The sequence below is a fragment of the Hyperoodon ampullatus genome (genome assembly GCF_949752795.1).
Source record: "Hyperoodon ampullatus genome assembly, chromosome: 3".
Taxonomy (NCBI): Eukaryota; Metazoa; Chordata; class Mammalia; order Artiodactyla; family Ziphiidae; genus Hyperoodon; species Hyperoodon ampullatus.
The window spans coordinates 86,929,454-86,947,317 of NC_136916.1; the positions used below are offsets into that span (position 1 = coordinate 86,929,454).

Sequence of the window (17,864 nt, forward strand, 5' to 3'; positions counted from 1 at the left end):
AACTTCCGTGTTGGAACTGCTTTTGCTGCCTCCCACAAATTTTGGTATGTTATATTTCCATTTTTGTTTCTCTCAAGGTACTTTTTATTTATTTATTTATTTGACTGTGTTGGGTCTTTGTTGCTGTGCACGGGCTTTCTCTGGTTGCGGCGAGCGGGGTCTACTCTTCGTTGCAGTGTGCGGGCTTCTCATTGCAGTGGCTTCTCTTGTTGCGGAGCACGGGCTCTAGGCACATGGGCTTCAGTAGTTGTGGCACGCAGGCTCAGTAGTTGTGGCACGCAAGCTCTAGAGTGCAGGTTCAGCAGTTGTGGCGCATGGGCTTAGTTGCTCTGTGGCATGTGGGATCTTCCTGGGCCAGGACTCAAACACGTGTCCCCTGCATTGGCAGGCGGATTCTTAACCACTGCGCCACCAGGGAAGCCCTCTCAAGGTACTTCTTAATTTCTTTTTTGATTTCTTCTTTGACCCATTCATTGGTTGTTGAGTAGTATGTTGTTTGATCTTCATGTATTTATGAATTTTCCAGTTTTCTTTGTGTAATTTCTAGTTTCATACCATTGTGGTCAGAAAAGATGCTTGATATGATTTCAATCTTCTTAAATTTATTAAGACTTGTTTTGTGGTCTAACGTGGTCTATCCTGTAAAATTTTCCATGTGCACTTGAGAAGAATGTGTATTCTCTTGCATTTGGATGGAACGTTCTATATATCTATTAAGTCCATTGGTCTAATGTATCATTTAAGGCTAATGTTTTCTTACTGATTTTCTGTCTGGATGATCTATCCACTGATGTAAGTGGGTATTAAAGTCCCCTATTATTTTGTATTGCTGTCTGTTTCTCCCTTTAAGACTGTTAATATTTGTTTTATGTATTTATATGCTCCTATGATGGGTACATAAATATTTACGTATATTGTATCTTCTTGTTGAATTGACTCCTTTATCATTATGTGCCATCCATCTTTGTTTCTTATTACAATCTTTTTTTTAAAGTCTATTTTGTCTGATATAAGTAAGCTTTCTTTTGGTTTCCATTTGCATGGAATATCCTTTTCCATTTCTTCACTTTCAGTCTATATGTGTGTCTTTACATCTAAAGTGAGTGTCTTGTAGGCAGCGTATAGATAGGTCTTGTGTTTTTATCCATTCAGCTACTCTGTGTCTTTGAATTGTTGAAGTTAGTCCATTTACATTTAAAATAATTATTATAAGTATGTACTTACCAATATTTTGTTAATTGTTTTCTGGCTGTTTTTGTAGTTCCATTCTGTTCCTTTTTTCTCTCTCTCTTGCTCTCTTCTTTTGTGATTTGATGACTTTAGTGATATGCTTATATTTTTTTCTCTTTGTCTTGTGTATTTGTCTTTTGTGTATAGGTTTTTGCTTTGTGTTTACCATGAGGGTTACATATAATAGCATATCTATAATGTCTATTTTATGTTGATAACCACTTGTTTGATCCCATTCTAAATCTCAACATTTTTATATTCCCCTTTCCTCTTTTCTGTTTTTCATGTCACAGTTTACATCTTTTTACCTCAAGTATCCCTTAACTAATTATTGTAATCATGGCTATTTTTACTACTTTTGTCTTTCAACCTTTATTCTAACTTCATAAGTGATTAATCTACTATTTTTACTATATATTTACCTTTTCAGTGAGAGTTCTTTCATATGTTTTCTTGTTACTAATTACCACCCTTTCTTTTCAGCTTAAAAGAAGCTCCTTTAACATTTCTTGAAAGGCTGGTTTAGTGGTAATCAACCTCTTTAGCTTTTGCTAGTTTGGAAAAGTCTTTCTTTCAATTCAGAATAAGAATTTTTGCCAGGTAGAGTATTCTTGGTTGGAAGTTTTTTCTTTCTGTACTTTGAATATATCATGCCACTCCCTTCTGGCCTGCAAAGTTTCTGCTGAAAAATATGCTGATAGTCTTATGGAGGTTCCCTTGTATGTAACAAGTTGTTTTTCTCTTGCTGCTTTTCATATTCCTTCCTTGTCTTTAACTTTTGGCATTTCAATTATGTGTCTTGGTGTGGGTCTCTATAGGTTCACCTTATTTGAAACTCTCTGAGCTTCCTGTATCTGGATGTCTGTTTTCTTCCCCAGGTTAGGGAAGTTTCCGCCATTATTTCTTCAAATACAATTTCTGCCCCTTTGTCTCTCTCTTCTTCTGGGAACCCTAAAATGTATCAGTCCATTTGATGTTGTCCCATAAGTCCCTTAAGCTAACTTCACTTTTTTAAAAGTTCTTTTTGCTACTCTGGGTGAATTACACTACCTTGTCTCCAAGTTGACAGATCCTTTCTTCTGCTTCATCTAGTCTGCTCTTGAACCCTGTTAGTATATTTTTCAGTTCAGTTTTTTATTCTTCAGCTCTATGACTTATATTTGGTACTTTCTTAGATTTTCCATCTCTTTGTTGAAGTTCTCACTGTGTTCATTCTTTTCCACAATTCGGTGAGCATCTTTATAATAATTACTTTGAGCTCTTTATCAGGTAAATTACTTATCTCCATTTCATTGAGGTTTTTTCCTGAGGTTTTATCTTATTCTTTCATTTGGAACATATTTCTCAGTTTCTCCATTTTACTTGACTGTGTTTTGGTTTCTGTACAGTAGATGAAATAACCACCTCTTCCAGTCTTGAAGAAGTAGCTTTGTGTAGGGGATGAGCCTTATCAATCAACCTTGACTCAGCTTTTTGTTCTCTCTCAAACCCTTCTGCTTGTTCAAGGAACATATTGTATTTTTACTAGCTCCCAGTAGTTGAGAATGTGCAGTTACCTATCAGTGTCCCTAAGGGGAGTAGTTCAGCATCCAGATTCAGACTGACTGGAATCCATACCCTCAGACAACATCTTTTGAAAATCTTCAACAGAATATTTAGGAAACTGAATTCAACAGTACTTTTTTTTTTTGCGGTACGCGGGCCTCTCACTGTTGTGGCCTCTCGTTGCGGAGCACAGGCTCCTGACGCGCAGGTCCAGCAGCCATGGCTCACGGGTGCAGCCACTCCGCAGCATGTGGGATCTTCCCAGCCCGGGGCATGAACCCATATCCCCTGCATCGGCAGGCGGACTCTCAACCACTGCGCCACCAGGGAAGCCCCCAACAATACTTTTAAAGGACCATATACCATAATCAAGTGGGATTTATTCCAGGGATCTGCAAATCAGTCAACGTGATATATCACATTAAGAAAAACAATGATAAAAATCATATAATCAACTCAGTGGATACAGAAAAAGCATTTCACATGATTCTATGTCCATTTATGATAAAGACTCTCAACAAAGCAGGTATAGAGGGGATGCACCTCAACATAGTAAAGGCATATATGACATAATAAAGGCCTACAGCTAACATCATACTCAGTGGTGAAGAGTTGAAAGCTTTTCCTTTAAGATCAGGAACAAGACAAGGATGCCCACTCTTGCTACTTTTATTCAGCATAGTATTGGAAGCCCTAGCCACAGCACTTAGGCAGGAAAAAGTAATAAAAGGCATCTAAATTGGAAAGGAAGAAATAAAACTCTCACTCTTTGCTGATGACATGATACTATGTGTAGAAAACCCTAAAGACTTCACCAAAAAACTGTTGGAACTAATAAATGAGTTCAGCAAAGTTGTAGGATACAAAATAAATATGCATAAATTTGTTGTGTTTCTATACACTAATAACAAAATATCTGAAAGAGAAATTAAGAAAACAATCCCACTTGCAATTGCATCAAAAAGAATAAATTACCTAGGAATAAATTCAACCAAGGAGGTGAAAGATCTGTGAACTAAAAACTATAATATGTTGATGAAAGAAATTGAAGAAGATACAGAGAAATGGAAAGATACTTTGTGCTCATTGATTGGGAGAATCAGTATTGCTAAAATGTCTATACTACCCAAAGCAATCTACAGATTCCGTGCAATCTCTATCGGAATTCCAATGGCATTTTTCACAGAAATAGAACAAGAAATTCTAAAATTTGTATGGAACCACAAAAGATCCTGAATAGCCAAAACAATCTTGAGAAAGAAGAACAAAGCTGGAGGCATTATGCTTCCTGATTTCAAACTGTGTCACAAAGTTATGGTAATTTAAACAGTATGGTATTGGCATAAAAATAGATAAATAGGTCAGTGGAACAGAATAGAGAGCCCAGAAATAAACTCATGCACATATGGTCAATTAATTAGGACAGAGTAGTCAAGAATATACAATGGGAGGACAGTGTTTTCAATTATTGATGTTGGGAAAATTGGACAGCCACATGCAGAAGACTGAAACTTGACCACTGTCTTATACCACACACAAAAATTAATTCATAATTAATTGAACATAAGACCTGAAACCATAAAACTTTTAAAAGAAAACATAGGTGGTAAGATCCTTGACATAGGCTTTGGTGATGATTTTTTCAATTAACCAGACTAATACAGGAATGTTATTGTTGGTAACTTAAAATCCATGGGGAACAGAAGAACACCCCTTACAAGTACAGGATAAGAAAAGAAAGGAGAGAGGACCAACTGAGCAATAGAGTAAATGTTGTTAATGTTAGAATAAGTTAATAACAAATCAGATTTGTATGTGATACGAGAAGGTAGGAGATAATCTTAACTAAAATAGGAATAACATGCCATGATCAATTACAGGCTGTTAATATATGAGAAATTGAATAAGTATTACATTCTTATAAGTTAGTTGCGCCTTGTTTTTAAGTGCAATGCCAAAATATTTTCCTTGTTATGAAATAGAACTGAGTGGTGAAAAAAAAATGCCAGAAAACATATCTGCCGTCTGATCATCATGCATCATGCATAAGGCATGCATTTAGTCTGTACACTAAAAAGATTTTGGAGACCCTATCCTTTGCAAAGTAATGGAAATCAAGGGTAGATTGGGTAAAGAAATGGTAATAGAAACTGCTGTAGAGAAGTTGTATAGTAGTATGGTAAACTTCTGAAGACAATAAAGATTTAAAAACAATAGGTGAAAAAACCCAATGATTTTTTAAATTTTTATTTATTTTATTTATTTATTTTTGGCTGCGTTGGGTGTTTATTGCTGCACGCAGGCTTTCTCTAGTTGCGGGGAGTGGGGGCTACTCTTCGTTTGTCGTGTGCAGGCTTCTTATTGTGGTGGCTTCTCTTATTGCAGAGCATGGGCTCTAGGCACGCGGGCTCAGTAGCTGTGGCTCATGGGCTCTAGAGTGCAGGCTCAGTAGTTGTGGCGCACAGGCTTAGTTGCTCCACGGCATGTGGGATCTTCCCAGACCAGGGCTCGAACCCATGTCCCCTGCATTGGCAGGCGGATTCTTAACCACTGTGCCACCAGGGAAGCCCAAACCCAGTGATTTTGGTATTGATTTTCACGACAAAGTTTTTTATCCTATGATACCAAAATATTTAAAACTATACAGAAGCAATGAGGTATTACTAAAATATTAATATATCAGTAATACTAAATATACTAATATTATTACATTAGTAAGATGACTTTTATAATGCTTCTCAGTGAAATTTCTGTATTTGTGTCTTCACTGATTTTAGAGTATTTGATTCAGTGTCTGTTGAAGTCTGTAAAAGTGTCTCTAAAAACTTACAGGGGAGTGCTACAAATGCTGACTGATATGGGTGTTATATTAAAACTGCAGTGCCGCATGTTGTATTGCTGTTAAGAGATATGATTTTTCTCTGACGGTGAATGGTTTCTGTTAAAGTTTTAAAGAAAACTAAGTACAGTCTTTTCTGACTTATATAGTAGTATTTTTGGGAAGTTTGTGACAGAATACTTTGTGTTTATATGTAAAGCAGAATTACTGGATTTTCATTTGTGAGAATCTAACAGGATAATAGAAAGTTGTATGAGATGCAAGCCAATTCCTTTTTGAGTGACATTGTCTGGCATATTGCATGATTTCTGGTATCTTTTGACTGTGTCCATTAAATGTAGTAGTGGCCCCCAATTATTGAAATGATCCCTCTAAAAAAACCTTTCTTAAACACTGAGAATCATTGCTCTAAGGTATTTTTCCCAAAATTTACTTGATGGTGGATTCTTTCTTGTTTTCCCCTACCACATGACCCTTGCTGTCCTACAGAATGTTTTTTAGGGAATGCTACTCTAGTGAGGTCTTTTTATCTATTCCCTTTATACCTTAAGTCATAGCCTTTTATTACTTTGCATCTTTTTAATTTTGTTCTAAAACTGTTTAGGAACAAATATGTATAAATCCTAAGGACTTGCATATAGAACTGTTTGTATAATTTTATTAATTTTGATACTGTTTTAGGTTGGATCCTTGGAACAAGCTATGCTTGATGCTCTTGTAATGGATAGAGTTGCATTTGTAAAACTTCTTATTGAAAATGGAGTAAGCATGCATAAATTCCTTACCATTCCTAGACTGGAAGAACTTTACAACACTGTAAGTGTATGTTAAAATTCTTTGTGGACTAAGTTTTATCATCTTTGGAAAGTGTCATTTTACCTGAGTATATTCATTCCTATTGGTAAAACCTTTAAAGTTTTGCTGGATTACATGGAAAAATTACAGCCAGTCTTAGTATAGATTGTTTATATGACAGTCTGGAACCCTTTCCCTGTTTCTGGAGACCTTCTCTGTCACCATAACCACATAGGAAAGAGATGCAGTTAGTGTTAACCCTTTCCTTCACCTCACCCCTTTTTAAAACTATAAGATCAAGTTCTTAATTATAGAGTCATTATATTTCTTCTTTTTCTTGGTGGTCATTTGTTACACCAAATTTCTTTTGATTCCTTTGACCAATGGAGAAATTACACATTGCTTTTTCTTTTCTCCTTTTTGTTGTTTACATTCATGATTTTGACCTTGTGGTGTCGTACTTTCAGCTTACATACTGTTCTTCAATTTTTCTTTTAAAGAGCTCCTGAAAACTAATTATTCCTTTTACAAAGCCTTTCTCATTTTGTTTCAAATTTCATATCACTAACATTGGAGAGAGTAAATACTACTATTCTTAATGGTTTTTCATTACTAATAGAAGCATACCTTGAGGAGTACTATGACCAAATCCTAGCTTTCTAACTTTGACTTCTCTGCAAAGCTGTTTCCTTTTATTTATCAGTTTCTACCTATTTATCTCTTTCTTTTCATTCCTAATGTCTTTGTACTACTCAATCATTTCCAGCCTATACTACTTCAGTAATCTAATTTCCTTGTCTATTTTCAAATCTTTAACCTAAATATTCTTATAGTGACATATTTTATATCTTTCTCCAGTTTAAAAACTTTTGATGGCTCCCCAGTGTATGTAGAATAATACTCAAAGCCTTCGCTTGATTTTCAAAGCTCTTCAGCTTTTGAAATTTTGCCTCAGCTATTTCTCTCACTTGGCCTTTTAATTCCTATCTCCCACCTCTGCATGGTAGATATTTAAACTACATCATCTACCTACTATTTCTCCAAAATATAAACTTTTTAAAAAAGCATTAGTTGTTTACACAGTGCTGGTATGTGTTTTTCTTCCAGCTACTACTACTACCCACTTACTGGATTTTATTCTTTGTTTGGAATCTAGTTCAAATGCCAAGGCAGTGCTACAGTGAAGCCCAGTGGTGCAGTTTGTTAAGTACAGTTATGTCTTCCACTGTGGATTGTAAATTTCCTTTGAGTAGGGATTTGTTGTCATTCTACTGTCTCTAGCAAATAGATGTAAAAATTAAAAGGATTATTCATTGTGCCAAAGTAAGGTTTATCCCTGAAATGTAAAGGAAATATAAAACACTAAAAATAAAAATTGATCCTATTAGCAAGGCAAGTAATTTTTTTAACTGTATAACTCAAAGTTATTAAGATAATAGTTAACATTCAGCATCAGTTATTGATAAAGTTTTTTAAAGTTTAAGGGATTATATATAACATGATAAAGCAGTGGTTCTCAAACTTTTTGTTATCAAGATCCTATTACATAAAAATTATTGAGGACATCAAAGAGCTGTTCTAAAGAGGTTTTGCTTATGTGTGTTGATATGTACCATATTGGAATGTAACACCAAGAAATTTTAAAAATATTTATTAATTTGTACTTCAGTACAAATAATAAATCCATTATATGTTAACGTATATAACATTTTTCAAGAAAACAAAAAAGAATTAGTGAGGAGAGTAGAATACTTTTATGGCTTACAAATCTCTTTAATGTCTGGTTTCATAGAAGGCAGATGGATTCTCATGTTTGCTTTTGAATTTAATCTCACAATATCACACATCATGAAGCCTCTGGAAAACTCCACTGAACACTGAGAGAATGAGAATGAATAAATGCAAATAACATTTTAACATGATTCTGAAAACACTTTTGATCTCATGGGCCTCCTAAAAGGATCTTGGGGGCCTTCAGGAGTCCCCAGATTGCACTTTTGAGAACTGCTGTGTTAAAGTGTACTTATTTTTTACTAAGAAGTTATATTTAATGAATAAACATTAATGGATTAAGATAAAATAGAATTACAAAAATTGTGTTTCTCTCTGGTTATATACTATTAGAGAAAATACAATGAAGCTTCCTAATACTTAAAAAGTATGAAATAATTCACATTCACTTGGAAGACACATTTATTTTTTAAAAATTAACTTACAGGTCTTCTGTCTTTATTTTTTATAATACTTTGCATTTCAGAAATGTTTCAGCTGTAAATATTTTGTAAGTCTATCTAAGTGCATTAAAATATTACCAATTTTTTGTAAATATTTCTACTAAATTTGTTTCTTTATGTTAAAAATAAGTGACATTTTAAATAAAAAAAAATTTAACTTACGGGGAGAATGAGCTGAGGGAACTCAGCTCTTAAGTCTATAGACTAAATACTATAAAAAGAATGCAGTATCAGTTATATCCATTTTTAGATATTATATAGAATTTGAAAGCCAATAACATCAAAGAAATTAATATTGTTTTCAAAGGAATAATAAGTTTACCCACTTAGATTTGAAAATGTATTACCAAGTATATGTAATCAAAATGGAGAAGTACATTGAATTGATTACTACAATAACCTCATAAAAATTAACAGTAACATAATGGTGGGAGAAAAATCTCATTTGATATTTCTTTTAAACAGTAGATTTAAAGTTGACAATAATTCTCTTGATTTGTGCTGCATAGAATCAATTGCAGTAAATTTCATATAGGTCAGAGCACTGTCTAAAAAGTTTAGAAGAATATCTTTTTGGCCCATTTATCTCAGTTTTGTTGGGGGGAGATATACTCCTGGGTATTTTTTCAAAATACAGGATACCATCAAAATAAGATTAATGTAAAAATGAAACTTGTCATTAGTCTACTGTAATATTACATTTAAATAGAATTAAGATAATATGGAAAAGATGGCATATATAAAAATGTTAAAAGTTTGTTACCCAAAATATTTAATGTATTGCTACAGCTTGATGATTAGTGGCAGAAACAGAGGTACAGACATTTTAACAAGAGGAAAGAGAATGTATGCCTCCATTATCAATGAAATATAAATTAAATTTAACATATAATTGTGAAGCTTGCAATGTTTGCATGACTTTTAGAAAAGAAAAGCTTTTGTGTTTTGCATAAGTAAAAATGTAAGAGCATAAGAAATTATATATCTTGTTAAAGGTAAATATGACAGCATGAAATAGTTACCTCTTTTTCATTGTTCCATTTTATGCACAGAACTTGTATAACTCAAAAACAATATAATTTGTGTAAGAACAAAAGTCCTGTAACAAAAAGGAAGTTGTTTAAGTTATTTTAGAAGAAAAATAATAGTTTGCTCTAATTATTTTCTCCTTAAAGAAACAAGGCCCAACTAATCCAATGCTATTTCATCTTGTTCGAGATGTCAAACAGGTAAGAGATTATTTTTGTTTTCGAAAAATATTATTTTAGAAAAGTCATTTATACTTCATCTGTTCCTAGAAAGCATTTCAGTGCATCTTAAAATTAGCAATAAAGTGACTTTTTTAATTCTTATTTTTATTTTATTTTATTTTTTTGCGGTATGCGGGCCTCTCACTGCTGTGGCCTCTCCCGTTGTGGAGCACAGGCTCCGGATGCGCAGGCTCAGCGGCCATGGCTCACGGGCCCAGCCAGTCCGCGGCATGGTGGGACTCTCCCAGACCGGGGCACGAACCCGCGTCCCCTGCATCGGCAGGCAGACTCTCAACCACTGCGCCACCAGGGAAGCCCAGTGACTTTTTTTAGATCGAGATTAAAATAAGGGATAAATTTGTAGTAATACAGGAGTAAAGAGCATAATGTATCAGAAATCAAGAGAAAGGAAAGTTTATGAAATTAAGACCTGAGCTTCTAGTCATCCAGGATATAGTATGATGAATTTCATAATGTTCATTTGTTCATAAAGGAAGACCTTCTTTCTCTGTGTTAAGAAGAAATTTTTCCCTGGGCATGTAAAGGACGTTGAGAGAAACACAGATTGGTGATCTTCAATGGCAGATTTTGCCAATAAAAAGGCTGAAAATGTTCTGTCTTTCTCTCTGTGCATGTTTTTCTCCCCCCACCCCAACCATCTCTGTCTCTGTCTCTCTCCCTCTTCCCTCTTCTTTTATATTCAGTATTGGTAGTGATTTCATATATAAGGCTCTCATATGGTCTGAAGCCATTCTGTGGTGACTAAACTTGATACACTGATATTCCTCTTCTTTTCTACTGGATTCTCTGTGAATTAATAGTTTTAAACACTTACTTAAAAATTATAACAACTTAAACTATTGATATCCAATAGTTTTATTTCCCTTGATGAAAAAGTACTCATATTTAGTTAATTGAATTATTTTTAAAGTTTCTGAACTGAAATGCTTTCCTTCTAGAATTCTTCATTCAAATGTTTTACTTACCATTAAGTGTGAGTGAGTGTACTATTAAAAAATGGAAAACTTGATAGAAATGTCATTTTCTGTGTTTTGTAATATGTTTAATACTAAACTAACATTTCATAAAAAGAACTTAGACTTTGTCATACTTAAAATTTTTTTCTTTATTTTTTTCCATGTGCTTTTTTTTGTAGCTTTATTGAAATGTATTTCACATACCATAACATTCATCCATGTGAAGTGTATATATAGTTCAGTGACTTTCTATATTCAGGGTAGTGCCACCGTCACCACAATTTTAGAGTATTTACAATACCCCCCAAAGTAACTTCATACCCATTAGCAGTCTCTCTCCATTCCTGCTCCTTCGCTACTCCTTGCCTCTGAGCCTGCCCTAAGCAACTGTTAATTCTTTTCTGTCTCTGTGGATTTTCCTATTCTGGACAGTTCACATTAATTTTTGTTTGTTTTGTTTAAGTAACTAAAGCTTTCTTTTTTTTTTTTTTTCTTCCCAGAAAGCTTGAATAATGAGGGAGACCTTCAGACCGGGGATTTCTTAAACACATTTGCATTATGATTTACTTATGTGGTTTAACAGAACTATAGTTGTTAATTCTGGGAACCTCACATAGGAGATTTGTTATATGTTAACTTCTTTTACATTGATGGCTATAATAATAAGCCCAGTTTTTCTACTTGCATAAGTGAAAAATCCTGAAGTAAAAGCAGTAATTGAATATTTTGTAATTCAAATTAATGAGTTTTCTAAGTTATTTGTATAGCTTGAGAAATTGCTTATCATTTTTTTTAGATAACTCACATTATTTTCCTTAAATTAAGTATTTCCCATTCAAGTGAATTCATAACATAAAGGGTATTTGTCAGATTAAAAAATAAATAAAACTAAAATATCTATCATACCTGACATCCTTAATCGTAGAGCATATTTTGAGGTTGCTTAAGATGAAATAAAAACAAAAATTGTATTTAAGATGAAAATATGGTTTTTTTTGTTTGTTTGTTTTTTGCTGTACGTGGGCCTCTCACTGTTGTGGCCTCTCCTGTTGCGGAGCACAGGCTCCAGACGCGCAGGCTCAGCGGCCATGGCTCACGGGCCCAGCCGCTCTGCGGCATGTGGGATCTTCCCAGACCGGGGCACGAACCCGTGTCCCCTGCATTGGCAGGTGGACTCTCAACCACTGCGCCACCAGGGAAGCCCCAAAATATGTTTTTTGATTAGTTTTAAAATTAGCAATCTAAAGAATATAGATATCTAGAAATTAGAAACTTCACAGATGCAGCAAAAATATAAAAAGTATAGGCATTTTAAAAAGTATTAAGTTCATGAAGTTATAATTAGGGGAATGAAAGAATGGTGATGGTGTAAGAGGGCAGAATTGGTTAATATATATAACTCATCTGATGATTAAACCCTTTAACCAATAATTCATTCTGAAACAGTCTTTCCAAACTCACAAATGGCTTATGTTCCAAAAGTTCATTTGTAAATTGATGCTCTGGGAAAATGAAGTTTTATCTCTGAACAATGTTATAGGTAGTAGTTGAATTGTAGTCAAGGCTATAAAAACGGGTAATCTACAATATGGCCAATATAATTTTGGTTCAAAATATTTATAAGTATTAATGGGCCCCTCAGGAAACATTTATAGCATTATTTATGCAGGAAAATGCAACTTATGTGCCACGGTGAAACAGAATACTTGGCATTTAGAGGTTTCTTTGCCTGTGTGTGTGAAGTATTAGTACAGTGGAGAGGTCAAATTATCTTCCTGTTGTAAGCCATACTCCTGTCCTGAGCCACACTGTTGGGACTTCAAAACTTCAGAATCTCTCTTCTTACAAAAGGAAACAGAAACAAGTCACTCCCTGCTTCTGTAAAGGTAGCTGCTGGCAACTCCAGCTTCCTGTAACAAGTAAACATTTGTTATTTTGGAGAGTAGTAGGCACATTTCTAGGCATAACATGGAAATATTGAGAAATATTATTTTGTCTTTTTAAAACTAATGCTTTGTTTTCAGGGAAATCTTCCTCCAGGATATAAGATCACTCTAATTGATATAGGACTTGTTATTGAATATCTTATGGGAGGAACCTATAGATGCACCTACACTCGGAAACGTTTTCGATTAATATATAATAGTCTTGGTGGAAATAATCGGGTATGTAATATTTGGGGGAAAGTCTATAGATGTGCTTTAAAATGAACTTACACACTTTAAAAGATAAAAATTACTTAGATAGCTAGTGGGAAGCAGCCGCATAGCACAGGGAGATCAGCTCAGTGCTTTGTGATCACCTAGAGGGGTGGGATAGGGAGGGTGGGAGGGAGGGAGATGCAAGAGGGAAGAGATATGGGAACATATGTATATGTATAATTGATTCACTCTGTTATAAAGCAGAAACGAACACACCATTGTAAAGCAATTATACTCCAATAAAGATGTAAAAACAAAAATTACTTAGAATGGTAAAAGTGGGATTGCCTTAAAAACATGAGATTTTAAACTAAGAGTACTTAGAAATATTTTGTAATTGAAATCCTGAAGAAACTATATTTTTTGGTGTGCGTACACACACATATTTATATATACATGTGTAAAAACTGATTTTTATAGCATATCAGCATATTTAAATCTATAAAGTCTAATAAGCTTTTATTTTCAGAGGTCTGGCAGAAATACCTCCAGCAGCACTCCTCAGTTGCGAAAGAGTCAGGAATCTTTTGGCAATAGAGCAGATAAAAAGGAAAAAATGAGGCATAATCATTTCATTAAAACAGCACAGCCCTACCGACCAAAGGTATATTTGTTTAAATATTACCTTTTCTGGCTTTCGCATTTTGTTCTTTCTAAATTACTTAGTATTATGAAGCAAAAAACTACTTTTTTTAGTAAGAGTTATCTTTTGTTTTTAGATATGATATTATATCCTTGATTCTTCATTTTTCTATATGCCAAAAGATATTCATTGTTAGTTAATGATTCTGTTATTTTTTAGTATTTAACTATGATAATGACCAGAATTTTTAGATGTTTTGATTATTGCTTAACTGCCTCCTTTTATTCCATATTTACTTGATTAACAACATGCAAGACAGAGGTGTTATCCAAACTTTCCTTTCATTAAAACTGTGTTTTATCAGATATTAGTTGAAATATTTAGGCCCTTTCTTTAATCTTGGAAAACTTTGTTGCAAAGACATTTTTTTGGAAATGACGTTTCTATAAAATGAATAGCTATAATAAAAATCAAATATGTAAAATTTATACTATTTTGATTTGTGCGGCTGTATGAAGTTGAAGAATAAAGGGTATTTTATTAAAATTCTCACATGAATGTCATATGGCCTTATTTTGATGAGCCTTATAACATTTATTTTCTCTTAAAGATTGATACAGCTGTGGAAGAAGGAAAGAAGAAAAGAACCAAAGATGAAATTGTAGATATTGATGATCCAGAAACCAAGCGCTTTCCTTATCCACTTAATGAACTGCTAATTTGGGCTTGCCTTATGAAGAGGCAGGTCATGGCCCGTTTTTTGTGGCAGCATGGTGAAGAATCAATGGCTAAAGCATTAGTTGCCTGTAAGATCTATCGTTCAATGGCATATGAAGCAAAGCAGAGTGACCTTGTAGATGATACTTCAGAGGAATTGAAACAATATTCCAAGTAAGTTACATTTTATCATTTGAAACATTGTAAAATACAAAATAGATGGGGTTTAAGTGGAGATTATAGTGCCATGCACTAATTAGGTTACGTATTATAATTTTATTGGAAAAATTAAGAGAAACCCACTTTATAAATGCTTAAGTTTAAAAAAAAAATCTCAGAAAGAAACTTTGCTGCCTAGGCATGTATATTGTTTGCTGTTCAAGAGTTAAATATCTCAACAAGAAAGAAGAAATGCCAGAGATCAGTTTAATAATTAGTTGTACATAATAGCAATTAGATTAGGAAAAGTTCCATTTGAAGTGGTAGGGAAAGGAAGAAAGTGAGGTTTGAGCTGTATTCTAAGGAAATAAATTTAATTCATCTGGAAGGGCATTTCAGATGGTGGAACTACATATGTAGAAGAATAAAATAGTTCACAAGTTTTGCAGTCTACTTAGGGGAGTAATAGAATATTAAGCTAGAAAGGTAGTTTGTAGGAAGCTTTATAATAGAGAATAGGACCACCCTCCCCCAAAATGGGCTGTCCTTGGAAGAGAGTAAGAGTTGTTACTGGAAATAACTCAAATAGAGATCCAGTGATCATGTTACCAGGGATTTAAGATTAAGATGTTCTTCATATTAGGTTAGTTCCTATTCACATTATTCTTCCTCTCTACTGGATACCAACCCTCTTCTATGTTTGAAATATTATATAGAGACTTTCTGAACAGAGCATCTGAATATTGTCAGTTTTGGTTTCCTTTGAGTCTATAGGTTTATTTCTAGGACCAGGGGAAAGTGCTCTGGAGTCACATTTTCAGTCTTGTTCCTAATGTGGCATATTTTAATATTTTGTAATTTTCACATAGTAGTGGATATCTGAAAACGTAGGGCTACTATGATTCTGATGCCTCACAATTCCCTGTGTGTGTGAAAATATTAAAAACTGGAACATGTTATGAATGACTTAAGGATAATGGCTTAAAACTGCAATTTGGTAATCTGAATATGTTTTGGCTTTTATCTTTTGATAGTGATTTTGGTCAACTGGCAGTTGAATTATTAGAACAATCCTTCAGACAAGATGAAACCATGGCTATGAAATTGCTCACTTATGAACTGAAAAATTGGAGTAATTCCACCTGTCTTAAGTTAGCAGTTTCTTCAAGACTTAGACCTTTTGTAGCCCACACCTGTACACAAATGTTGTTATCTGATATGTGGATGGGAAGGCTGAATATGAGGAAAAATTCCTGGTACAAGGTATACCTTAGAAATAATTTAATATGAAGTGTGTGATTATATAAAAAAGAACAGAGGAATTAGCTCAGCTGTATAGTAAAATGCCTTGATTTGTGAGGGTGGTAGGGGTTGTGGTGTTGGCATTTTATCCCTCTTAGTCTTTCTCTGAATCCTTTTCAGGTGTGGTGTATAGTGAGTTTCCCCAGTCTGAGCCAGAAGCATGAGAGCAACAAATGGGAGTATTGGCATTTATAGCAGCCATGAAAAAAAAGTTGTTGCTTTATGAAAAGATGATTCCTAAATTCTAAAATTCAGGACCTATCTACTAACTTAATAATCTGTTACTTTTAATTTGCTTGAAGTGTATTGGATCTGCTCAGTTTTTATGGTTAAAAATTGGGGTAAAATGTTGTCTGGTACTTTCAGTTTCATTACAGTGAGAGATTTTACTTTAAACTTTCCTTTTTGTTATTTTATGTCTGAAAAAAGGTATAGAAATATAGAAGGTAGAAATCAGGCAAGTAGTTTAATCACTGATCGTTGTAAGTGGATAATAAATACTAAAAATAATGGTGAAGGATTAACCCTGATATACTATTATAATAGAAACCCTGACACACAATTATAATTTCTTTGTGCTTGAGGATTTTGCAGGTAATACATAAAATTTTAGAAATAAACCTTTTTGTTTATAGAGGCACAAGCTGAGTAATCACATTGTGACATGGAACACTTGCAGAGAGATTTAGGATAAAATTAAGCACATATTAACTTCATAAGGCTTACATTTTATTTAGACAAAAATGTATTTTCTGAACAAATTGTAACCGGATTTTTTAACAGGACAAGTCTATAATAATTATTAAATCTTTTCTATACCCTTATATCATAATACTCAAATGTTTTGTTACTCTTTAAAACAATTCAACCTGGCCTCTTTATATGTAAGTAAAATGTGAAGTTTTTGTTTTTTCCCTGCACCACCAGGGGCAAAATGGCTAACTAATAATCAGGAGATTTTATACCTTTTTATTGCTTTTATTATATTCTTGAAGGCCATTAATTTTAAAATGTAAACTTCTGTGTTTCTAAAAATTTTTAGGTCATACTAAGCATTTTAGTTCCACCTGCCATATTAATGTTAGAATATAAAACTAAGGCTGAAATGTCTCATATTCCACAATCTCAAGATGCTCATCAAATGACAATGGAAGATAGTGAGAACAACTTTCAAAACATAACAGAAGAGATTCCCATGGTAAGGAGGAAAAAAAATTTAAAGTAAATATAAATTTGTTGTGAATAAATGTACAATAAATGTTCTTTTTATTTTAGGAAGTATTTAAAGAAGTAAGAATATTGGACAGGAATGAAGGGAAGAATGAAATGGAGATACAAATAAAATCAAAAAAGCTTCCAATCACACGAAAGTTTTATGCCTTTTATCATGCACCAATTGTAAAATTCTGGTTTAACACGGTATGATTTTTTTTATTGAAGTATAATTGATACTATATATTACAGGTGTATAATATACTGATTCACAATTTTAAAGGTTATACTCCATTTATAAAATTATAAAATATTGGCTATAGTCCCCATGTTGTACAATATATCCTTGTAGCTTATTTTATACCTAATAGTTTGTACTTCTTAATCCCCTACCTTTATATTGCCCCGCCCGCCCCTTCCCTCTCCCCACTGGTAACCACTAGTTTGTTCTCTATATCTGTGAGTCTGCTTCTTTTTTGTTATATTCACTAGTTTGTTGTATTTTTAAGATTCCACGTATAAGTGATATCATACAATACTTGTCTTTCTGAGTCTGACTTCACTTAAGATAATACCCTCCAAGTCCATCCATGTTGCTGCAAATGGCAAAATTTCATTCTTTTTTATGGCTGAGTAGTATTCCATTGTATGTATTTACCACATCTTCTTTGTCCATTCATCTGTTGATGGACACTTAGGTTGCTTCCATATCTTAGCAATTGTAAATAATGCTGCTATGAACATTGGGGTGCATGTATCTTTTCAAATTAGTAACATGGTATATTTTAAAATTGAGCAAAAAATTTTTTTACCGCATTAA

The 17,864-nt window shown here is 33.6% G+C and overlaps 1 protein-coding gene across 1 annotated transcript in view; it reads left to right on the forward strand.

Moving 5' to 3' along the window:
• TRPM7 (transient receptor potential cation channel subfamily M member 7) overlaps positions 1-17,864 on the forward strand; it is a gene marked incomplete at both ends in the record, with an annotated part of 85,377 nt that overhangs the window by 12,662 nt on the left and 54,851 nt on the right. Inside the window, 7 exons of the mRNA XM_079699116.1 lie at positions 6,296-6,376; positions 9,819-9,872; positions 12,895-13,035; positions 13,541-13,675; positions 14,265-14,545; positions 15,565-15,793; positions 16,875-17,030. Coding sequence (XP_079555242.1) covers positions 6,296-6,376; positions 9,819-9,872; positions 12,895-13,035; positions 13,541-13,675; positions 14,265-14,545; positions 15,565-15,793; positions 16,875-17,030 — 1,077 coding nt within the window. The remainder of the gene's footprint in view (positions 1-6,295; positions 6,377-9,818; positions 9,873-12,894; positions 13,036-13,540; positions 13,676-14,264; positions 14,546-15,564; positions 15,794-16,874; positions 17,031-17,864) is intronic.